A 25487-nucleotide genomic window follows, 5' to 3' on the forward strand; every position below is an offset into this window, starting at 1 on the left:
AATGAATCATGGAACACTACATCAAAAACTAATGATGTACCGTATGGTGAATTCGGCACATTTTAACACAACTACATATGCACTTACCCTGCAACCCAACAATCTCACACATACGGATTTACCTTGAAGATACTCCCAACAATATGCCCAAGGACACATAATGGTGTACCATAAAGCAGAAAAATGAATGACGATGTCTCCATGAATTCATGCATTGATCTTCAGGATATACTGTTAAGTGAAAATAGCAAAGTGCTGAAGAGTCTATATAAAATGCCACTTTTGTTTAACAAGGAGAAATTTTAGAGAATACATATATCTGCTTCTTTTGATAAAGATAAATCAGGAAACAATGAAGTTGACAAGCTATAAGGGATAAGGAATGAAAGAAGAGGGCAAGAAATGGGTGAAAGTTATCTGGGAAGGAGTGCCACTTCCCTCGGTTTTAACTAATATTGAAAACAAACTGAAATAAGCCTTATTATGCCAGGAACGAAAAGGGCAGAGTTTTGGGGAGGAAAAAGGAGGAATGTTAGAAAGACATGGGATCCAGTTCCAAGGGCTTTGGCGAAAGAATGATGAGGGACAACTAGTAAATGTGGAACGAGTGCTGCAGTTGGAAACTCATTTTGCAACCAAAACAGTGAATACTGGTTCAGTTGAAAATCATTCTGTACGCTAAGTCTAGGGAGAAACTGTAATGAGTAACACAACTTCCCACGGATTGTTTATTACTAGGAGGGTAAAAACAGTGGAGAAGTCAAACAAATTCTTAACTGGATAATCAAAATCAATATAAAAAATAAGGGGCTTATGGAAGCAAGGGGAAAATAATATATAGAGCTGTCAAACAGGTTGTTCACACTTTGACTGGATGCTCAAAATTATCAACAACCTGGTGCTGCCCCAAGCTGAAAGTCAACCCAGAAGATGGTGTCCGTGGCTGGTGCTGCTATCTCTAACGTCACAGGAGGGGGCCTGTGCGGCTGGGACCCAGGTCTCTGAGGAGGAGGTATGGCAAGCTGGTGGGCTATCTCAGAACAGATATGGGCTTGGATCTGCAAGTGTTGGCAAAACTGTAAACAGCATTCAGTCACAGCAATAGGAACGCACGGCCACAGCCAGGAAAGAATTGTTGGGGAAATGCTCACAGGAAGCAAACAGGAAACACATAAAAAAAACAATAGAAACAAACCCTTTTTTCCTCCTCCCATCTTTCGGTCTCCTTGGTGCTTCTTGCTGGCAGAGCCCAGCAGTGAGCTAACTGGCAAAGCATACTGGTGATATTCAGAGTTCCAGCCTCAATTTCACAAAGCAGATTATAGAAAGGTGGGCTGCAGCTGAGGAACAATAGCTTAATGACTGGTATATAAATGAGATCACATTAAGTGTTAATCTAGGAATCCACATCCAATTGCCACTTCCTACTTGCACAACTGCAGGCCTTGACCCCCATCTCCTGCGTCATTTCCTTCCAGGCATCCTGGGGAGTCCCCAGACATGCCTCACCTATACTAGGAATATCTTTGGGGAACAGCTTTCTTTTTTTTTCTTTTTTTTAAAGATGTTATTTATTTATTTGACAGAGAGAGAGAGACAGTGAGAGAGGGAACACAAGCAGGGGAGTGGGAGAGGGAGAAGCAGGCTTCCTGCCGAGCAGGGAGCCTGATGCAGGGCTCGATCCCAGGACCCTGGGATCGTGACATGAGCCGAAGGCAGACGCTTAACCAACTGAGCCATCCAGGTGCCCCTGGGGAACAGCTTTCAACACTTTGTCCAGGTCACTGTGTAAGGACTGCAGCTCCTCCAAGCCAATGGTGTTCATTTCTCCAAGAAGGAATTACCCCTTCCCCCTCTGAGTTTCTTCACTAAACCCATCTCACCATCTATCCCAGAAAGTTAATCCTCTAAGAGGAGTGGGGTTTTTGTTTTGTTTTGTTTTGTTTTCTATACAAATTGATTGGGGTGTAATTCATATATAATAAAATATACCTAAGTGTATAATTTGTTAAGTTCAAATGCATGCACTCTCGTAACTAAGTAAGAGACAGGCGAGGCTAGGTAGGGGGTTACATGACCAGGCTCATAGAAATCCCAGATGTGTTGGAGCACCTGGGTGGCTCAGTCAGTTAAGTGTCTGCCTTCAGCTCAGGTCATGATCTCAGGGTCCTGGGATGGAGCCCCACATCGGCTCCCTGCTCAGTGGGGAGTCTGCTTCTCTCTCTCCCTCTGCCTCCTGCCTCATGCTCTCTCTTGCTCTCAAACAAATAAAATCTTAAAAAAAAAAAAAAGAAATTCCAGATGTGGAAAAAAATGTTATATACAAGATATTAACTAGAGAGAAGAAAACATAACAAATCCACTTTGTTTGTTCTAAATATAGACAAGATATTTTCATAATATTTACAAATCTACCTTGTTTTTCTTAAATGTTACAGACAAGATATTTGCCAAGTTCCCTGGTCAGTTTTTTATAAAAGACCGACCATAAAAGCCCTCAGTTGCAACCCATTCGGAACCCCTGACTAGAGAGCTTCCCTTTCTGTTCTCAACTTCCCTTAATAAACTCTCAGTTCACCCTATTTTCCATTTATCCTTCAACTCTATGAGACAAGAACCCCGCAATCCTGCAACCCTGCAATATAACCACCACCACAATCAACCTATACAGAGCATTTCCATCATCTCAAAAAGTTCCCTTGAGACCCTTGCGGTTAACCCCTTCCCCAATAACAAGATCTGGGCAACTACTACTTTAATTTATATCCCTATAGTTTCGCCTTTTCCAGAATAATGTTTTATAAATGAAAACATAGGACTATGCAAGCTTTTGTGGCCTGCTTCTTTTCCTTAGCAAAATGCTTTGAAGATTCATCCTTTGACGTTGCATTTATCAGTAATTTATCTCAGAGAAAAATATCCATTGTCTGAATACATGATAGTTTGTTTATCCATTTATCAATTGATGGACCTTTGGGTTGCTTCCAGGTTTTTCTTATGAGTTAAGCTATGAACATTCAAATAATGGTGTTTTTGTGGACATATGCTTCATTTTTCCTGGGTAAAGACTTAGTAGGGGAATTGCTGGGTCATAAAAAAGTGTATATTTGGGGTGCCTGGGTCGCTCAGTCGTTAAGGGTCTGCCTTCGGTTCAGGTCAGGATCCCAGAGTCCTGGGATCGAGCCCCACATTGGGCTCCCTGCTCCACGGGAAGCCTGCTTCTCCCTCTCCCACTCCCCCTGCTTGTGTTTCCTCTCTCTCTGTCTCTCTCTCTGTCAAATAAATAAATAAAATCTTTAAAAAAAAGGTGCATATTTAACTTGATAAGAAACTGTAAAATTCTTTATAGAATTTCTCCACCATTTTGCATCCCAACAGCACTTAGAGATTTCAAGCTGCTCCACACCCCTGTCAGCACTCACTGCTCTCAATCTTTTAGATTTTAGCTATAATAGTGGGTGGTGTAGTAGCATCTCAATGACAGACATTTTAATTTTTATTCCTCTAGTGGATATAGATGCTATGTATTTTTTGATTACTAACTGGCCATCCATAAATACTTTCTTTGGTGAAGTATCTGTTATAATCTTTTGTCCATTTTTAATGATTTTGTCTTACTATTGAATTGTAAGAGTTCCTTAAAATATTCTAAATGTCCTTTGTCCATATGTGTGTTGCCAGTGTTTTCTCCAGCCTGTGGTTTGCCTTTTTATTTTTACAACAGTGTCTTTTAAAGAGCAGACTTTATTATTATGAAGTCAAATTTATATATTTTTAAATTGTACTTTTTGTCTTTCCTGAAAAGTCCATGCCAAACCCAAGGCCATACAAATTTTTCTGCTAAACATTCTTCTAGAAGCTTTATAGGTTTAGCCATTACACTAAGTTCCCTGATCCATTTCAAGCTAGTTTAAATTTCTGTATAGGAAAGAATCAAGATTCATGTTCTGCATATGGATTTCTGTTTGTTCTAACATCATTTGTTTAAAGGACTATCCTTTCCCCACTGAATGACCAGGTACCTTTGTTGAAAATCAATTGACTATATATGTGTGGATCTACTACTTCTGTACTCTCCTTTTATTAAAGTCTCCATTTGTTCATAATTTCATATATATAGAAAAAGTTGCAAGAATAATTTAGATAACTTCCATATACTCTTTAATTCTTTTATTGCAAAAATATTGTTCCATTTGTACTTTCTCTCTCTTCATATAACTCCCTCTCTTCATATATATATATATATATGAAGATAGAGATATAAATATAGATGTAGATATCTTTTGATGAGCCATTTGAAAGTAAGTTGGTTGAAAATGTCATGGTCCTTTATCCCTAAATACTTCACTGTCTGTTCCTAGAAAAAGAATATTATCTTACATAAACACTAAAAAGAAACCCTAGGGATAATAGTTGTTTTCTGTAGTTGCTACTTCTGTGATAACACAGTGTTTTCTTTTTTTTTTTTTTTTGATGTCTGATCGTATTTATTTGTCACTCATAGAAAATCTCATTTTTGACTGGACTCAGACTTAGAGGTAGAGGCTCTCAGAGAGGACAGCCTCCGTCTCTTGGCAATCTGTTCCTGGCGTTTTTCTTTGGCCTCCTTCATTCTCTTGGCCACAAGTTTAGCATATTCTGCAGCCTCTTCCTTATTTTTCTTAGTGCGCTGCTTCTTCAAAGCAATATGCCACCGTTTGTGCTGGAGGACCCGTGGAGTAACAAGACGCTGAATCTTAGGCGCTTTGGTTCTAGGTTTCTTCCCTTCTTTGTTTAGGGGCTTTCTCACAACATACTGGCGGACATCATCTTCTTTAGAGAGATTGAAAAGTTTGCGGGTTCTGCTGGCTCTTTTGGGCCCCAGGCGACAAGGCACAGTAGTATCAGTGAGTCCAGGAATATCCTTCTCCCCTTTTTTACAATGACCAAGTTGAGAACGCTGAGATTGGCATCCACAATGCAACCCCGAACGGATTTGCGCTTTCTCTCTCCAGTCTGCCTTGGTCTATAGCAGGAATGCCCCTTACTCAGCAGCAGGTGGACACGACCATGGGTCAAGACACCCTGCTTCATGGGGAAGCCCTGTTTGTCATTGCCACCACTGATTCAGACCACATAACCCTTCCATTCTTCACCCAGAGCATCAGCAGCAACTTCTGTGGCCATACGCTTCTCATAAAATGTACGAAGTTTGCGTTCATCATCCACTTCAATGAGTTTCTGGCAGCCAGTAGCTGGGAAAGAGATGTTCAGCTTCATCCTGAAGCAGCCTACCGCCTCCGAGGCGCCACGAAAAAGAGCCAGTGTTTTCTTTTTTGCCTTTTAACTAAAAAATTTTTCACCTAAGTTATCAGTTCTTTACATTAAACTTGGGTTAAAATTTTACATTTATTTAAAAATATCATTTTACTATTGAAATGGAAAAGCAGTATAGCTTGCTATAAATGAGAACTTATTATAGTAAGAAGATGAAAAACTTTTAAAAGTTATTAAATTTATGCTAGGCACTGTCACCTGATTAAATATCTGAGTTTCCATTTTGTTGTAAAAGGAAATTTGCAAGGGCTCACAAAGTATTACAGATATAACCCCCACTAACCCCAGATGTAATGTGTTTGTATATACCCACGGTCAAAAATACAAATCGTTGGAGAATACTCATAGTAGAAACACCTGTTGATAGTTTAAAAACGTTAAATGAATACATACTTTCAATATATTTTGAGCAATATAAACTATGTAAACCTTCATTCTGATGACTATGCTTCTTTAAAAATATGCTATGAAAACATTCTCCAAGGGCCCAATGTCTGCAAATGTCCTTAGCAGCAGGTTTGTAACAGTGAAAAATCTGGGACAGCCTGTTTTCTGACAGAAAAACAGATAAATGAATTTTGCAACATTTATAATATGGCACTCTGTGTTCTGTTAAAAAGCATGAGATAGATCTGTGTGTATTCACAGGAGGAGTACCAATAATATATTATTTAGTGCAAAAAGAAAATGACAGCAAAAAAGTAAATAAATATGCCATTGTTTTTTCTAAGGAAAAAATATGACTGTGTATGCATTTCATTATACATGCACAAAAAAATAGAACTGAATGGATATACCAAATCAAGGGCAATTACTTCTGCCAAGTTCGACAGAGTTAGAATTTCACTTAACATTTTGCAAGTCTCTTCACTATTTGAATTGTTAAATGACCATTATCCAAAACAATTAAAACATCTATCCAACAAAGAGTTCATATAATGATTTACAGAAAGTACCAGCTTATCTATGCTACCTGCCTTTCATTTATTCTTAAAAATCTCCACTTACTTGCCTTAAACAAAATCTTTGAGATAACTGTTCTACTGACTTGCGGGCATCAGCCTCATAAAAAGGATACTGTGATGCTGTGCAAGCATAGCATTACCAGCATAAACCCCCAAGTGAAACACCAGGTGTGTAGCAACAAGGGGTCTCATCTGATTGTTCCTTTACTGAAATCCTGGCACAAGTCTCCTGACATCCTGTATGTATGGGGCATTGTCAGGGTTCAAAGCAGGAACCTGCAATGGCAGGCTTCTTGCTTAGCCAATGAAACTGTCTAAAGAATTGAGGTCACGGAACACGTGCCTTCACAGATCTCTGAGATCTACACGCACGCACACACGCACGCACACAGACCTCTGTGCACAAGCTTTCTGCTAGTTTCTAAATCCCCGGACTCAGAAAAACAAAACTAATACGTATGAAGCCCTAAGTGCTAGCCCCTATGCTAAAAATATAGACATGTCTCATTTCATTATTAAACAGCCCCATAAGGAAAGCGCCATTGTTACTCCCATTTTACAGATGAGCTTCATAGAGGTTAAATAATTTGACCAAGTTTCTGTAGCCTCTAAGAGGAAGAACTTGGATCTGAACCCAGCCTACCTAAATACCAACTACCGAGCTACTTCTGCATGGTAGTTAAAGGTATTCTGGCAACAGCATTCTATTCGCAAATGAATGACTAAATGATAGTGTGGATACAAAACTGGGAAGATGTAACATGTTGTGGATGAAAACAGTGGTAAAAGAAAGGGAATGCGATGCCATCGTGAATAAAAATCACATCAAGTTTTAATCAGTTTGATACTATGTTAAGGAACTTACCTAACCAAATCTAAAGGCTGCTCCTTGTAAAAATAGGAAAACCGGGCCCAATTCTGGCAAAGTATGTACCTCTCGTTGACAGGATTGGGAGGTTCTGAAGGCTTCCAATACTGACCCTACAGATATTCAAAAAGAAAGTATTTCCTCAGTACTGTTTCATGCATTTCCCCCATTTTTACATACTGAGTTGCCTTATTAAATCCCTTCAGGAGGGCGCCTGGGTGGCTCAGTTGGTTAAGCGACTGCCTTCGGCTCAGGTCATGATCCTGGAGTCCTGAGATCAAGTCCCACATCGGGCTCCCTGCTGAGCAGGGAGTCTGCTTCTCCCTCTGACCCTCTTCCCTCTCGTGCTCTCTCTCTCTCATTCTCTCTCTCAAATAAATAAATAAAATCTTAAAAAAAAAAAAATCCCTTCGGGACATAGCAGAGTACTGTCTACACATGGTGGTTCAACACATTCTTTTAACTGTTTGCCCAGACAAGTGAACTGCCGAAGACAACATGAATAAATACCCAATTGAAAATTAAGCACATGTGAAAATCTCGATATAATAAGGTGTAAGATTTTATATCACCTAGATTCCAACTTTTTTCTTCTTCTGTAGCTAATCCTACTGAATCTTGAAAATTGAAATAAATTAAAAAGGCAGCCTATTTGGGTATCTTGAAAAATGATTCTTTAATGCACAGAAGGGAAAATCCAGTACCTAACCTTGCATTCAGGATAGAAAAAAAAAAAAGTAAAACTAACAGTAAGTTATAACTATCTCTCACAACAGCTAAGTACCACTCATCTTCTAGTGATCATAAATGACTCTGCTGGAAGGCTGGATGTACAGATTAAAGTTGCTGGTGACTGAGGATATTAATTTGGCTTAATGACCTGGTAATAGTAAGAAGAGAATTAATGCCCTAAAAACAAAACAAACCTCAAAATCTTCTAAAACGGAATGAGCCCTTTTGTGAAGAAAGACTGACAGAGAATGCATTGTATAGTGTTTATTAACCCACTATATATCTCTCTACCAAATGACCACGCCATTATATTGAATCTTTAATCCCCTATTAGTTCTTCTGCCAAATGTGCGTGGAGGGAGGCGGGGTTTGGGGAAGGAGGATGGTTTCTCTAACAACTGAAGTTAATTTCACCGGAATTGATACTCCTGTTAAAAACTGCCACCCATTTTGGAAAATTCTGCTGTACTCTATTTATAGAAAACATATCAAAGATAATCAACTAGACAGTAAGGAACAGACCTCGTTCATCAAAAAGCATCTCTCTGCACAGAGAAATCATTTGTGAAAGGAAGAGTCAAATCGATATGGCAAACTTCATTTTCTTATTTCAACATATTGCCATGGCCACCCCCAACCTTCAGCAATCACCACCCTGATCAGTCCCCAGCCATCTGGAGGCAAGACCCTCCACCAGCAAAAAGATTGCAACTCGCTGAAGGCTCAGAGGATGGTTAGCATTTTTTAGCAATAAAGTACTTTTTAATTAAGGTAAGTACCGTTTTTAGGCATAACCTATTGCACACTGAATAGATTACAGCTTAGTGTAAACAACTTCTATATGCAATGGGAAACCAAAAAAATTCAAATGAGACATGAAGTAAGCAGATGCCGTTGGAAAAATGGTGCCAATGGACTTCCATGACACAGGGTTGCCAGGAACCTTCAATTTGTAAAAAAAAAAAAACAAAAAACCCCAATACCTGCAATGTGCCATAAAGCAAGGCACAAGAAAAGGAGGTATGCATGTACTTAAAACCAATCATGTATCTAATGAACGAATACATAAATGCATATAACTTAAGCCAAAACTTCATAAATGAGAAAAGATCTGATGGGTTCAGATAGAAATTTCCAAATATTCTACTCTGCACTGTTTTTTGTTTTTTTTTTTAATAAAACTGCTATTTTTCAATATGGGTTCTAAAGAAAATTCACATACAAATGTAATATTTTTTAAAAATAAATTTCCATTGAAACCACAGTGTAAAGTTAACTATATGTTTCGGCATAGCTAGTAAATTTCTCAGCTGGGAACTAGGGAATCTTTGGGGGATTTCCCCAACATGAGAAAGAATTAAGCAACCTGTCATAAAAAAGGAAGCAAAGGGAAGATTCTCTCTTCCAACAAGGCGACCTCTGAATGTCAGAGGGAAAATGGGCTCAGTATTTCAAAACCAAGCTTATACTTACATCATGGAGTGGATAGGCAGATGAGTAAGTATTAGAAGTTAGCAGTCTTTCAATTCCAAACTTTTTCTTCCCATCTTCTATGCCAAAAGGACACCGTGAGAGAATATAATAAACCTATGAGGTAAGCATCAGACACACATTTCAGAACTTTATGCTATCCACATTTTTTTCCCATCGCAATTTAACAATGTCCAACTTTGTCTGAATGTAGATACAGGCTCTGATTACAGAAGGAACCTTCCCTCTGTTGTTTGAGGGAAGATGTAGAGGGTGAGCTTGTATGGAGTTTGCAGGTAGTTTAGCTCCTGGGTATGGGAGCTGTCTATTGCCGTGGGGAGAGGCAGGAATGGATCATGATTTATTTTGCTTCTCCCGTCCCAAGCTCCTCTGGAAGTCTTGTGCCAAAATTCCTACAATCAGGCGTTCAAGTTGGGAGTGTAATATCACCACTAACAGTTCAGCTGTGGGAATATGGTATAGAATTGATACTTAGCTATGCTGATTACTTCAGTTACTCTGAGGATTTATACAGGGCCTCTTACTGACATCTGAATTTATTAACACAAGATTACCGTATCTCTACAACTACTTTGCATTCATCTATATCTTTGCATCAGTTTTTTCCTCCATATAATTTTGGCTTTGGTGTTCTCTGCTCTCATATTTCTGCCAGTTCAATACTATCTGCACTTTGTTTTCCAGCACCTTTTCAGAATTTCTGCTTTTCTGATGAATTTTCAGCACTGTTTTCAATCTATTTCCTTCCCCGCCCCCCTTCTCACATCTCCTAAGTTAAAGAATTGTTGGTTAGAGTGCTGGTTGTTCTCGAATCACCATTAGCTAATCTGGTTACTCATTTAAGTGAAGCTTACTATTTTATGTTGGTAAATATATCATAATTTATGAAAGCACTTTTAATTTTTACAAATAATATGATAGATATTAATTATTTTACATACTTTGGATTATTTCTTTAGGAAAGATTCACCAAAATTAGAACTCTGTCCTAGGGTATTAACAAAGTGGAAAATTTTACTCCACCAGATATTGAGACTTATTATGAAGCCATGGTAAAAAAAAAAAAAAAAAATACAGCACGGTATTGTCAAAAAAAAAAAAAAACAAATCTGGACTTGGGAAAGACATTATATGAAAAGATTATTACAAGAGGGGGAGGGAAACTATTATAATGGGGAGCCCTGTGAACATCTGAAAAGTCAGGCAAAAAGAGACTTTTCTTTTTATTCATTCATTCATTCATTCATTCATTCACTCATTCACTTATTCATTTGGGAGAGGCAAGCCAGGGTGAGGGAGTGTCCTTCTTTGCGGTAAGGAAGGGCTATTATACATGCCAGTGCTGGCTTGGGTTAAGGGTACATCAAAGTTTAGGTTCCTGTGGGAGGAAAGTTTAATTAATGTTCAGTCAATTCAGCTAACAAATACTTTGTTTGGATGGATCAGTGGGGATAAATAGTTCAGCTAGCCATTTATCAGATCAAGAGTGAGAATATGGAGGGCCTATGTTTGACTCTTATTACTACAAACTAATTACAAAAGGGAGAAATTACAAGGCTAATTATAAATCTAAAAGAACTGAAATTTCCCTGGTGCCAAAAGGGAAAGAGACTTCCTCCCCGACCTCTCTGTTCTTAGAGCATTTCCTTTAGAGAGCTTGTAATTATAAACTCTTTCTCTATCCCTTTGAGACTTATGTAAATCCGTAGCAAAGCTAAATAAGCCTCTTGACAGTTTTACAACCCAGGAGTGTTTTCCTTAAGTTTTATAGGAGCCATCCCTTTTAAATGTAAACATCAAGCAAGATAGCATCCCCACCTCCCTGTTTCTATGGGAAAGTAGACTGGGCACCTGACTCCAACTTGTAACTACTTGTTTGGCATAGAGATATGAGAAGCTTAATTTTTTCTTGGTATAAAGACAACTACCATAGATAGACACTTCAATCGCCAGGCGAATTTAGGATGAACTATGTGGCAAGTGGTGCTGTCAAGTCAAACTGGGAGATGGGGGCAGTGGTTATCTATGAATACTCATAGGGGCTAGGGTGATCCTTTAAAGGAAGCAGTTCACCGGAACAAGGAGTGAGGGATTTCCTTAACGGTCCCTGTTTTCTAGGACTACAGAACTCAAGTAAAGTTCAACATTGTCAGTATCAATACAAAAGGAGACAAAAGATCAAAGCTGCAGTACTGGGCCCAGAAGTAGACCTATGAATATATAGAAACTTGAATTATGACAACGGTGGAACTGAAAAACAGTATGAAAAGTTGAATGTTTTCAATAATTGCTACAAACTGAATGATGACCACACATATGGTGGGAAACTGCACCATGCACAAAAAATTACAGGTGGACGCTAGGTTTCAATGTGGAAAATAAAATAATACAACTTCAAAAAAATAACATAGGAAATTGACGTCATGGTCATGGTGGTAGTTAAAAGATTAAGAGCATGATTCATAAAGAAAAGGCTTGAGAAACTGGACTACATTAAAATTAAAAACATCTGTTTAGCAAAAGAAGCCATTAAAAGAAAGAAAAAGGAAGCACAGGTAGGAAAAGATCAGTAACGTGTATGATAAACAAAGGGCTCATATGAGGAATATATCAACGATTTCTCCCAATCAACCAGGAAAGACCTAATTGAGAAACAGACAAGAGACTTTAGCAGGGACTTCACAAAAGTACCTATCTAAATAAGGAATAAAAGCATCCAAACACATATCAGAGAAATGCAAATTAAAACCATAATGACACACAAATAAATTTCAATACAAAGTAATGAAAATGAATGCACAAAAACTCATACAAGAGCTAAATCACCCAAATAAGTGTTGAACCAAAGAAGCCAGACTCAAAAGAATATATACTGCATGATTCCATTTTTATAAAATTTAAAAGTCAACTTCTGCTGAGGACAATGGGAACAGTAACTGGGAAGTTAGTAGGACTTCTGGAGGGTAAACAAGTTTTTCTCCTTGATGTGGGTGGCAGTTACATGGCTGTGTTTGCTTTGTGACGATTCAGTGAGCTGTTTGCTTGCAACCTGGGGGCCTACCTCTTTTCATATTATGCCACAATTAAAAAAGAAAGGAAAAGAAAGATTGGTAAATTCTAATGTCGAGAAAGATGTGGAACATGGAGCACTCTCATATGTTGTTACTAGGACTCAAATTAGTACATCTTTTTGTAAAGAGTGATAGTGCAATATAAAATTTTAAATGTGTGTGCCCTTAGATCCAGTAATTTTGTATCTGGTATCAATTTTGCAGAAAAATTTACATATACACTGAAATATGTAAATAACAGGTTGAAAACTACAGAATTGTTTGTAAATCAGAAAAGTTGGGAATAAACTCAATAGCTGTTGGAATTGGGAATATATATATATGCTAGATGTTATAAAATATACATCACGAGGCTCAAATGTCATGATGGTTGTGAAGATGCTTTGAGAAGTATGAAATTCAATACCGATGTAAGAGGCTCTTGGAATACTTTCAATGTGTACATACATAAACTTGAGTGTCCTGGATGAGGATAGGAAGGAAGGGATCTTCCACATTAATCTCCCAAAAAACTTCTTCAATAGAGCAAAAATAGTTCTGCTCCACTGAAGGAGGAAAAACTGCTGTTTTAAAGCTGACTTAATCTAAGGTATCCATACTCTTTAGACAGAACAAGTAAAGAGAAATGGATACTAATATTTCTATACCTGATCAAGTTCCTAATTTGCTCCTCCTGGTTCCCTGACCTTTTGTTAGCTACTTTTTAACATAACAAGTCTATCTAAAGTACTCTACAGTTTGTAAAGTGCTTCACACAGAGTCTTTCATTTGATTTTGACAATAATACCTAACACTTATTGAGCACCTAGTATATTCAGGTATCAAAGTCTTTCACACCTTAACTCACTTCATTCTCAGAGTAACCTATGAGGTAGACTTTATTCCTACCTTAACATGAGGAAGCAGTGGTAGGGGAAGCATGATTCTTTAGGAGAGAGGCTTTTAATGGGAAACGTAAAGATTCTAGGACTACAAATAGAGAGGAAATATTATTCAGGACTGAAAATGGTTTTAAATGAGAGGGGAAAGTTTTGAGGTTTCTCAAACGCTAGCTATATATAAAGAAATTTTAAAATTCCATTTTCATTTGGAATGACCAATATTCTTCCTGCTATGCAGTGTATTTATAAAACCAAACTCTAAGTTTATAAAACCACTTTACAAAGAACAAATAAAACCTAAGCCCTGGCTCTCAATTAAGAGCTTGTCTCAGTATTACATGAAGCCTCTATCTTAACTGTGTCCACACTGTCAAAGTTTTGTGTTTAAACAAGTTTGATAAGTCAGTAGGTGAACAGGTTTAAGTGGTCCAGGTGGACTTTTGAACCCACTCAATCCCACCAAATACTTATCAAAATGTATGCAGACACACTGTGCAGACATTGCATCACACATGTATACACACACATACACAAGCACACACAGACACATATACCACACTTGAAGGGATGTGACCAAAGGTCTTCTCTACCTACAATTCTGTTTCTTGATGAGGATGGAAAGAAGCTTGACTCGTCTTCAATGAGGAAGAGTTCCTGCCGATGTCTGGTGAATTGGGCAGTGAAATATTCAGGATGAGGGTGCCTCACATTCTTTGGGAGCTTCAGAGGCCCAAGCATATAGGGGATATTCTCAGCTGGAGGAATATCACTCTCCTTAATAGGCATTTTGATTCCCAACACTTCAGCGTAAGTAACTAGTACCTCCCAAGGGGCATGGATCTTGACAAAGTAAGTCCTTCCATCTTCAGAGTTCTGTAGAAAAAGGAGGCAAAATAACAGGAAGCATTATGATTTATTTGTTACCAAACTGATTAAAGAAACAAAGTTTTATAAAATCTCAAACAAACTAAAGATGTTACAGCAGTTTCAATTTATTGACATTTTTCAGCAAAACTTCTAGAGGAACAAATTCTCAGAATATATATCTATATATTACACTTACATATACATATATGTATATGTGTAAACGTGTGTATGTGTGTGTGTATGTGACAGAGACAAAGAAAGAATATACTAAAAAATATATTTCAGAGTCAATGTAAACTAGCCAAGAATCTACAGATACATATGTGATTGTGGGCAATCTCTTAAGTTATTAGTGACTAACCATGAGCTCAGAACTGTGCTTAGGATATATGAGGGATACATGCAAAGGATAAGACATACACACTCTTCTTACCCAGCTAGGTATGGCCTGTACCTAGAAGAAGAGCTTTAATAGGGGTTCATGACACAGAAGAATGACCAAGTTATAGACTGTAACACATACTTATTAGTACAGTAAAAACAGTAAGTAAGAACTAGAGAATACTGGAGTTCCATGGACAAAGTGGGATCCGAAATAGGTCTTTAAAAACCATTTTGAAGGAAATTCTAGAAAACCAGTGGATGGTAAGAGATTTAAAAAAATAAATAAAAGAATTTGCCATATTCATGAGCAGAGAAAGTCATCTTGGCTTACATAGTGGGTTGTGCTATAAGACAGCCAGGTTAACTAGAGTGTCGGATTACAAGCAGCCTTCAAAATGAGAGATATGAAACAAGACCTGTGTCTTCACTTTCTTTGTACCCTGAATAGAATTATGTATGTCTATTTTTACAATGTTTAACTCATTATCTTATATTCAGAGCACTGACCTGCTTATTTACCAGGAAGACCACAGGCCCTACCATCTACATATCTGTAGCCAAAAAAACTACTGTATTGCTCCCAAACACAAAGTCTATTTGATCAAGGTCCATAGCAGAAGAAAACAATGCTTCAAACACCAAGACTCTGGTACAAATTAACACCTATACTTACCCTTTTGTCTTCAACTTCCAACTCAAGACCTGTTTTTCTGAGATTTTGTTCAAATTCTTTTCTCCTTTCCTATGGAAAAACAAATCAATAGAATTATGTAGAACACTTTTATTTGCCCAGTGATAAACAGACTTGTTATTCCAGATGGTCCTCTGTCCCTCCCATGGTTATACGCAAAAGTATTTTATGTATTACCCACATCTTAGCACCATGTCCTGCTATTCACCTGTGTTAAAATTCACAATATAACTATAAAAATCCAATATATCTAGGAATAATTCCAGGAAATGTGCAGGACCTCTATCTGTAAATATGTGCAAAACTTTACTAAATAACATTAAAAAAAAACTTGATTAACAGAGAGGCATATCAGGTGCCTGGGTGGCTCAGATGGTTAAGCGTCTGCCTTCAGCTCAGGTCATGATCCCAGGGTCCTGGGATCGAATCCCGCATCGGGCTCCCTGCTCCTTGGGAGCCTACTCCTCCCTCTGCCTCTCATGAATAAATAAATAAAATCTTAAAAAAAAAAAAACAGAGAGGCATATCATGCTTCTGGTTGGGAAGACTCAGTATGACAAATATATCAATATTCTTAAAAAGAAATGATGTATTTAATTCAATTTTAAGCCAAAATATCATTATGACTTTTTAACCTTGAAGAACAGAATAGCTTCACTTAGAAGAAAAATTAAATTAAAACGATCATTACTTGCGGGCTTCAAAACAATGCATTGATTGTTGAAAAATCCTTTGGCCTGCATTATAACTTAAGTGTGAAGAATTTTATAGTAACTGGCTTTATGATGATAATACAGAATGCTTACCTTTACATTGATAGGTCTACCTTGATATATCTTCAACTTTACAAAGAGTAAAAGTTTAATGTGCTCTTTTTCTCCACTTGCAAAGTTTGCTACAGATGAGAAAAGGTCTATGATAGTGGTGCAAAGTTTCCTCTCCACTACCCCTTCCTAATTGCCCTTCTTTTATATTATCAGATTGAGGCAGACAGCAAACTTCCAAAAGACCAAAGAAAAAGGTGGGAGGTGGACAACGAAAAGGAGGAGGGGCATTCAAAATATTCTTATCAGAACTGAGAAAGCAAACGGCTCTTTTCATTCCAGTAACAAATGCTTTTGCAAGTTACATGGCTGCCAATTCTCTGAGGTCAACAAAAGTGAAGAACTAAAAGGACTGTTAGCCAATGGACCATTAAACACTCTTTTTATGATACATCACTATGATTTGGAGACAGAATTCAGGAGTACAAAAAAGATTAAAACTGCTTAAATGATAATCTTTCTATTCCAACCTACTTATTTATCTGAACAAGATGAATTTATACTAGCATATAAAAACAAGAGAGGAATATAGCTGAAGTTGAACCAACTCATTCTGGAAATAATCCTTGTTCGTCTATTAATAAAGAAAATATATTTAAAGTCCCTCTGTCCATCTCATTAACTGACGAACTGATGATGAGTTTATTTTTTTATGTTTGGTAACTGTCAAATTTTGTAACACAATCATGATGCTTTATCAATTATATACTTGTACAATTGTTTAAAAAACTCAAAACAGAAGAAAAAGTTTAAGGCTTAGACTGTTCTGGTTAAGGGAAATAAAAACATTTCAATGTGTATACATATATTTGTTGCAGCACACTTACAATTGAACAAACAAGAGACTCCCAAAGGTAAAATATTTACTTCGGGAAAAATTTAAGTGGGGAAAATGGGATGGAAATTTTAGATGAAGGAGAAAAATAAATGATGTAAAATTTCAAGTGTGGAAGAAGGATTTCTTCATAAACTCATTTTTTTAAATGAATAATGGTGGGTATCAAATTCCCATGATACTGAAGTTCTATGGATACATGCTAAAAAGTGGTTTAACTGGACCATTAGCAATACATTGTAAATTACATCCTTTGCAACTATTGAAATGTAGGATCAGTGACTGGAGATGGGGAAGACCTGTAGATACATCAGGATTTTAGGAGGGGCAGGGGATGTTCAGGAGCTCATTCTGGACATGGCAAGTCTGAGATGTCTATAAGACTTCCAAGCAGAGACACAAAATAGTCATGTGGAAGAGAAGAATGGACTGGAAGGTGAACTTTGGAATTAGCACAGATGTGGTTTTATAACTGTGAGACAGAATGTTTCATCAAAGAACTGCATGCAGGCTGGGAAAAGAAGAGGATTATGGATTGGACCCTGAGGCACTACAATAATAAAGGATCAGGGAGAAGAAGAGATTGAGAAGGAACAACAAATGAAATAAGAGAAAAACCAAGAGGATATGGAGTTCTGGAATTCAAGTGAAGAACATACATACGAGAAGGAAATGAGAAACATGCTGCTAATAGGTCAAGTAAGATGTGGGTTGAGACTTGATCACTGGATTTATTTATACAAAAATGAGCAGAATGGTTGAGGTGATGGCCTGATGGGAATGGGTTTAAGAGAAAATGGGACAGAAAAGAATTTGAGAAAAGAAGAGTAGCTGGCAGGGAAACTGAGATCAAGTGAAGGTTTTTGTTCTTGGAGAGTGGAAAAATGGACTGAATAAGGAGGTGAAGCATGACTGCTGAGGCATGATTAACTTCACTCTGCTGAGGTCCACGGGCACAAACATGAGGTAAAATCTGTAAGTGAACTGCATGTCCTTCTTTCTGCCGGGTTCCGGTACACCGTCAGTGGAAAGGTGAGTTTAACTGCAGGTGCTGTTTTACCAAGGAAGCACAAGTGAGGGAGGGGCAGGGGTCTGAAGGCATAGGTAACAGAGTGATTACATTTGTTGACCATTAGAGTTAAGCTGGATCAGCATAGGAAAGCAGTGGAAAAGAACCAGCAGTGAAAAGGGGGTTAAGGTATTTGTATCTTATCTGGTCCTGCTAGAAGGAAGAGTATTGGTCCAAAATATTTGAGGAGGTCAGATAGTTAGATGCCTGCAATGAGATGATAAAGACTTGTAGTTATCAGTAATGACAAGTTCTAGGTAAGTGAATGGCTGATCCAGAGGCTAAGATAAATGGAAAGGGGAGTTCAAGGAAGAAAGGGGGTAGGACGATAAAATACTCATCTGTGTTCCCTCCTACACTGTTGGTGATTAACATAACATAATAAAACAATATTAAAAAAATAGTTATTGTGTACTCATTGCAATAATCAATAACTTGAGAATATTGGTGGAGAGAATGAGAGTGAACCAGGAGCTCAAACTGTTGAGAAATAAAACAGAAGACCCAGAGAAAGATTAATGACAGCAACAAAGCAGGGCAATGATTAATCTGATCGGAGCTAAAGCTTGGGGAATTTTAGGGATGAGGAAGAACAGACTGTAATCAACAATTAGATGGGGGGAGGGCAGCCATTTACCAGAAAAAGGTCCTATGCATGAAAATCAACCACCACCTGAGAGGACTCTTAGAGAAGGCAATGAACCTCAATGAAGAGCCCAGAGAAAAGGAAAATGATAACTGTGGGTGGATTTCAGGGGCCTGATGGAAGGGCTTCCAGGAGAAAAGGGTGGAAGAAAGGAATAGGGTCTTACAGGATAATATCTATTGTTTTTTATTTTTATTTTATATGATATTTATTTCCCATGTAAGTATGTTAGTAAATATATGTACATGCTTACATGTATGGATTCATTTATTAATTCACTATTTCAAATATCCAATATTTATTGAACATCCACGATACTGCCACCGCTGTTTTAGGCATCTGGGTACACCGCAGTGAAAAAGACAAAGTCCTTGGTCTCATGAATCTAATTTATGGTGTTGGACACAGCAAACAAGTTAAACAATGAATACATATAAGTCAGAAAGAGATGTGTTATAATGAAAAGAAAACAGGATAAGGAATAGAGCATTATGTGAAGGCTATTTCAGACAGCATGGTTTAGCCATACATTTTCAAAATGAAAACTGCCTACAAAAAATAAATATATTCAGACATACCCCTCAAATTTTGGAGGTCACATTTAATGTTGTGGAGCTACATAAAAAATATACCAGTCATTTGGAAAAAGATAAAGAAGGTAGGGTTCAAAATAGTCCAAAAACACAAACTGACTTTACACATCCAATCCATTCTTAGATCTTCTCCCCTACTCTCAGCTTTCAGTAACATTTGAGAGGCCTCTGACTTTTACAATTCCATGGGAACAACCCTGCTGAATTATAGAAATTGCTTCTTTTAATGATTCCATTTCTCTCACCCAAGTACTTACCGCCTTTAATTCCGCTTCTTTCTTTATGTCATCAACATAGGAGAGCACAAAATCAATTTGCCTAATCCCATCTCGGAAGAAGATAGAATCTTTGCTTTGTTCATCTTTTTTAAACTGCAGAAGACATGAATGACACAGCTTTCACAGTTTTATTTTCAAGTGGCAAAAACATGAAAAGAATTAGCTAAAATTTGGTCTAATTTTTTTTCTCAGTCCTGAAATGGCAGGTGAAGACAAATCACCAGAGTTTTTATCAACAGATTATGTTTGTTTTAGAAAGTGAAATTCCATAAAGGAGATATATATACAAGAAAGACCCAAGATGAAGCTAAGCATTAACTACATGCATACACAACAAAAATGATGCAATTATACCAAAATGTAAAATGAACATATGTATACATTGATCCCAAAATGCATATTCAGAGGGAGACTTGTTATCTTCATTAAAGAACATACCAATTAGTCCAACAGATAATTCATGTTCACACATTACTTTGGGGGTGTAATTATAGACCAATTAATGCATCTCACTCTAAGAAAATTAATTGATGACTCATGCTTATACTGTTTTCATAAAATCACCACTTTCTAATTCAACTTTGGAAGGGTTAAAATAAAATCAAGGTGCAGTTAAAAATGAGAAAGCAGGTAGCTTGCCAGCTGGTTTTACTACAAGTAAACGCTCATGCAGATCTCCTTTCAACACCAGTCCCTAAGTCAACCAGAATCCATCCTTTGTTTAGAATCTGTGTTATCAATTCTCTCAGTATAATAGTCAAACTGACAAATTCAATGTTCCCTTGTTCTATGGCTCAACAATTCCTTCCCTTTCAAAACCACAAAAACACTAGAGAGCTTCAAAAGAAGAGATCTCATGTTTGACTGATTTGGTCTTCCCCAAAGTTTATTTATAATATATAATATGTAATATTTGGAATAGCCCACATATAATACTTAGAATGATGGCAAACAGATAATGCAGTAGATGTCAGTGATCTCTCTCACCCTGTGATGCAGTTATAACTTAACATAGGCAATTTTCCAATTGCTTCAGCTAACCTGTGAATGGAGAACTGGGTGTTTTTTTACTTTTCATAACTGGTATTTATATTAGTTTATGAGTTTCTGTTATGGTATTCTATGCTGTTTTTCACCCAAGGCAGGCCAGGGAGACCTCCCCTAAAAAGGAATGGATATAGATCAGTCAGGTATAAGACAAAAATTTCATGTCTGACCTGGTCTTTGAACAAAGTAACTGTATTTTATCTAAATGAAGGCAGAGCTGATGTGTCTTGGGAAGAACTAGCTCCCATTGTACAGGAGGAAATGAGTGGGAAAATAAAAAAACAAGATACACCCAGGGAGTCTAGACAGTCAGCATCAAAATATAGTAATTCAAATGTTATGTCTGAGTTCTCTGCACCCTAACAAAAGATGCATAATCATCTCCATTTTCCTAAAAGTAAGTAAAAGAAGCTGAGAAAACTTACTGTTATCATGTTACCTCTTGATTTATATAAATCACTACAGAAAGGAAAAGCAATCAAAACAAAAAAATCATTTGAGCTCTTGTAAATCATCATAACATTAAAATATTTTATGAAATCCACCAAAACTCATGGAAGCCAAACTGGAGCGGGGGGGGGGGGGGGGCGGGGAAGGACTAATTGGACTAAATATAATCAAAGCAAAAAATTAGGTGAAAAAAGAAACCAATAATTCTTTTGTTCTTAGTTTGTGACAGCCGAAATTTGCATGGTAGAGATTATTTTTAAAACAATATATATTTACAAAAGTTTTTATTGTTTGGCAAGCTAAATCTAGGTCCACAGAGAAGTTCTAACAACAGAGGACGTACACATAGAAATCAACAAAAATCACACTCAGAGTATTTGACTATTAGGGAATAAACAAAGTAACTAGATGAATAGTGACTCTAATTTTTCTGAGTGTTCAGTCAAAATAGGTATATATACCTCCCTTCTGAAAGCCAAATGCTACCTAGGAAAACCCAAACTTCCACCATGATGTCATGCTCTAATATTAACAGTAAAATGTTTAAAAATATGGAGAAATCACTGGTAACCTTGTCGATCACCATGAGGCACATGTCTTAGTACTGTTAACAAAAAACTGGTTGAAGCAAACTAGGGGAGAAAAGCCTGATAATTTTGTTACATATAACTGAAGGCTATTAAAAAACATCAGTCTTCTGTTTTGCTCAAGACATGACAATAAGATAATATCTTGCAATGTGTATATGTGTCTGTATTTATATTTGATTTGTTCTTAGAAATGCCAATTTATAATGAGGCAAACATCTGGGTGGCTTTTCTTTGAATGAGGTAATTGTTCTAAGGTTCATTGTCCAGGATCCCTGGTAGCTCATAAACTTCTAAAACTGTAGGCAAATTGTGTGTATGTGTGTGTATATGTATGTAATATATATATGTGTGTGTGTATACATATGTAGATACCAAATAGAAATATATATACTATATATACCAAATATAAATATTACAGTATATTAGTACATATAATACATATAAATATGTATGCACACCAAATATAATTATATATAATATATACATAAATTATATGTATATGAATAGACACACATATATATTTTTTAGAAAGAGGGTCCACAGTTCTAATCAGATCCAGAAACAATTAAGAATCACCATTCTAAAATCTCAGTTGCCTGGGGACTGGGAATCAGTGACAAACTCCCTCCAAATCACAGGTATACATTGGAATAAAAGTGACTGGGGCTATTACTGCAGCCATCCAAAGCATAAGCAGCATCATTCAGCACTTGTTTTACCATAAGACGTCTTCTCAGGAACAAATTGAATCGCTTTGCAGACTGTGAAACAATCAACAGAAAGTTAGCAAATCCTGCCTGACATTAAAGATTCCCAAAACACAGGCACGCAAATACACAAACCTTCAGTATGATCACTCAGGTACGTGTGTGTGTGTGTGTGTGTGTGTGTGTGTGTGTGTGTGTGTGTGTGTGTGTGTGGCATTTAAAGCTGGCAGGTGGGATTAAGGAGGGCACACGATGTGATGAGCACTGGGTATTGTATGCAACTGATAAATTATTGAACACTACATCTGAAACTAATGATGTACTATATGTTGGGCTAACTGAATTTAAATAAAAAAATTTTAAAAAGTTGGAGGGTGGGAGAAGCTGGTAAGAGGGAAAGAAGAACAAATATAGGAAGAAAACAATAAAGAATAAATGGAAGGGGGAAAAATGAGACTTCAAAGTAAATTTCCCTAAGTTCTTTATACAGTAACTTTAAATAATATGTATTTGTGGAACTGAATTAAGGAAGAAAGGAGAGAGAAAAAAAATGAAGAAAAACATGAGAATAATGGAAAATAAAGTAAAATATTAAGTATGCCCATATGTATCAGGCAAAGAAAGTAAAAGCACTACAATTATACTGTATGGTATGGAAAGTTCACCTAATAGCTTAAAATATTTCATAGCCTCCCAAAATACTGGGGTAAAGAAAGGGAAAGACATTTGGTTATTTAAATGCTGAGTTGTCTTCAATCTTTAGTCACTATGACCGCTATTTTTAAAACACCAAGGCAATTACCTAAAACATCTGGGAAAATCAATAATATTTGAAAGAAAATCAAACAATGGCACACAAAGGAAAGTGCTGTATTTTATAATATAATGGAATATAAATACTCTAATAAAACTGTCAATAAAAAGTTTTACTCCTTGTCATGGAAAAGGTTTTGCTGAAACTGTTGTTTTCTTAAAATAAGCTAGAGATCTAAGCAGAGGTGAGTACTGGAGTGAAAACTCGCTGCTCTATAAACAAAGGACCAACTATGTATAGTCAAGTTAATACTGCTGTTGATTAAGAACACAAGAGACACAAGATGGACGCTGGTCACTGCATAAAGCATATTTTATTTTATTATTATTTTTAAATCCTTTTATTTTTTAATTTTTTTAAAGATTTATTTATTTGTCAGAGAAAGAGAGAGAGGGTGCACAAGCAGGGGGAGCGGCAGGCAGAGGGAGAAGCAGGCTCCCAGCTGAGCAAGGAGCCCAATGTGGAACTCAATCCCAGGACCCTGGGATCATGACCTGAGCTGAAGGCAGATGCTTAACCAACTGAGCCACCCAGGCATCCTGCATAAGGCATATTTTAAAATGCATTTTTCTGCTGGGCTGACATTTTTCATCTTAGCACTTTGATTTTCTTAGGATCTTTCATGAGATCCACAGGTTACTGTTATTCTCAGATGTTTTTCCTAAATTCGTTATAGAATTATTAAGGGAAAGGAAAAAGTCGTGCACTAAGACGTCATGCAGGAACACATTATAACTTTCATGGGCTCTGTCTGGCCTATTTGCTTTTTGTGGGATCCTTCCACCATTAAAAAAAAATTTTTTTTTTTTAAATTGAGCCTGGGTGGCTCAATTGGTTAAGCATCTGTCTTCGGCTCAGGTACGACCCTGGAGTCCTGGGATCCAGCCCTGCATTGGGCTCCCTGTTCAGTGGGGAGCCTGTTTCTCCCTCTCCCTCTTCTGCTCCCCCTGCTTGAGCTTGCTCTCACTCTCTGACCAATAAATAAGTAAACTCTTTAGAAAAATTTTAAAAATAAAAAGAAATAAATGAATATACATATATGTGTGTGTATATATATATATTCATATACACAATTATATTTATGGGTTTTTTTGTTTCTTTAATTCTGATTTTAGAAGAAATTAAAATTAAAACATTTCCATGGACCCCAAAAAGTGTCGTGGGCCTAGTAGGCACAGTACCCACTGTGCCTATAGAATAAGTTGGCCCACGGGGTGCCTAGGTGGCTCAGTCGGTTAAGCATCTGCCTTCAGCTCAAGCCCTGGTCTCAGAGTCCTAGGATCGAGTCCCACGTCAGGCTTCCTTCTCAGTGGGGAGTCTGCTTCTCCCTCTCCCTCTGCCCTGTTCCCCTGCTTGTGTGTGCTCTCTCTCTCTCTCTCTCTCAAATAAATAAATAAAATCTTAAGTTGGCCCTATGGTCATGAATTAACTAAGTATCACACATTTAAGAGCTGCTAAGAGTGCAGGGTTTAAAAAGTTACCTAGATGATTCCTGAAAAGCCTTCTGCAAAAAATACATCAAATATCAAGTTAGTCTGCAGCTTTCCAATACATATGATATCTTCACAATATAAAAACCAATGGGATCAATACCAGCATTTGGTCTGAAAGCATACTGACTCAACAGTTAATATTTTTTAAACTTGATTTTAAATATATTACAAGATCACCACCAAAGGACTTGATTACAAAAAGATAAAATTACAATCTAGAGATAAAAATTATAGAATTAATAACTTTATTATATATTTCCATCATGTGCTAAATTATATTTGCTTTTTTATTAAAAAATGGGTAACACTGAAACTAATGAAAAGGTATTTTTAAAATCACTGCTATTTCCTTGTTACCTTAGTAACTATTTGATGTACTTATTTCTGGCTTTCTCTAAGCACTGAATTTTTTAATATAGTAAATCATTATATTTAACATACACATTTTTCTTGCCTTTTCCATAATATTACCATAATAAAATAAATTTTCATATTTATAAGCTTTTCATAAAAAGTTTTCTCTATGTAATTTCAATTCATTAAATTTACTCTAATTTATTCGTAAGAAGACACTTTAGAGTCCTTTGTCTAGGAATAGAGTTGATAACCTGTATTATTGGTGCTACATAGTTGTTAATAGTATCTTTCTCTCATTATATATAATTTTGATCACTCATCTGCATGCCTCTTCCTCTATGTATTTCCTTTTTCTCACACCATTCCTTGGCAATTTATGAATGTCTTCAATAGGCCAGCTACTGACCAATACAGGCACTACTCAGTATGGTATAGCAGGAAGCTCTTGAGAGATTGCTGTCTCAGCTACTAGATCATTGGCAACAGATGAGGCAGGGCATGAAAGTCCAAAATCATAG

The 25487-nt window shown here is 36.9% G+C and overlaps 1 protein-coding gene and 1 pseudogene across 1 annotated transcript in view; both read right to left on the reverse strand.

Moving 5' to 3' along the window:
- ANO5 (anoctamin 5) overlaps positions 1-25487 on the reverse strand; it is a 102279-nt gene that overhangs the window by 41819 nt on the left and 34973 nt on the right. The window contains exons 4-9 of the mRNA XM_088017433.1: positions 22318-22359; positions 19491-19604; positions 15249-15317; positions 13919-14197; positions 9355-9468; positions 7147-7262 (exon numbers count right to left, since the gene is read on the reverse strand). Of these exons, the coding sequence (XP_087873559.1) occupies positions 7147-7262; positions 9355-9468; positions 13919-14197; positions 15249-15317; positions 19491-19604; positions 22318-22359 (734 nt within the window). The remainder of the gene's footprint in view (positions 1-7146; positions 7263-9354; positions 9469-13918; positions 14198-15248; positions 15318-19490; positions 19605-22317; positions 22360-25487) is intronic.
- LOC114220002 (small ribosomal subunit protein eS6 pseudogene) lies at positions 4497-5290 on the reverse strand (annotated as a pseudogene).

Source organism: Eumetopias jubatus, unplaced genomic scaffold (assembly GCF_037043125.1).
Source record: "Eumetopias jubatus isolate StellerSeaLion01/CBP00866 unplaced genomic scaffold, mEumJub1_p1.0 scaffold_13, whole genome shotgun sequence".
Classification (NCBI taxonomy): Eukaryota; Metazoa; Chordata; class Mammalia; order Carnivora; family Otariidae; genus Eumetopias; species Eumetopias jubatus.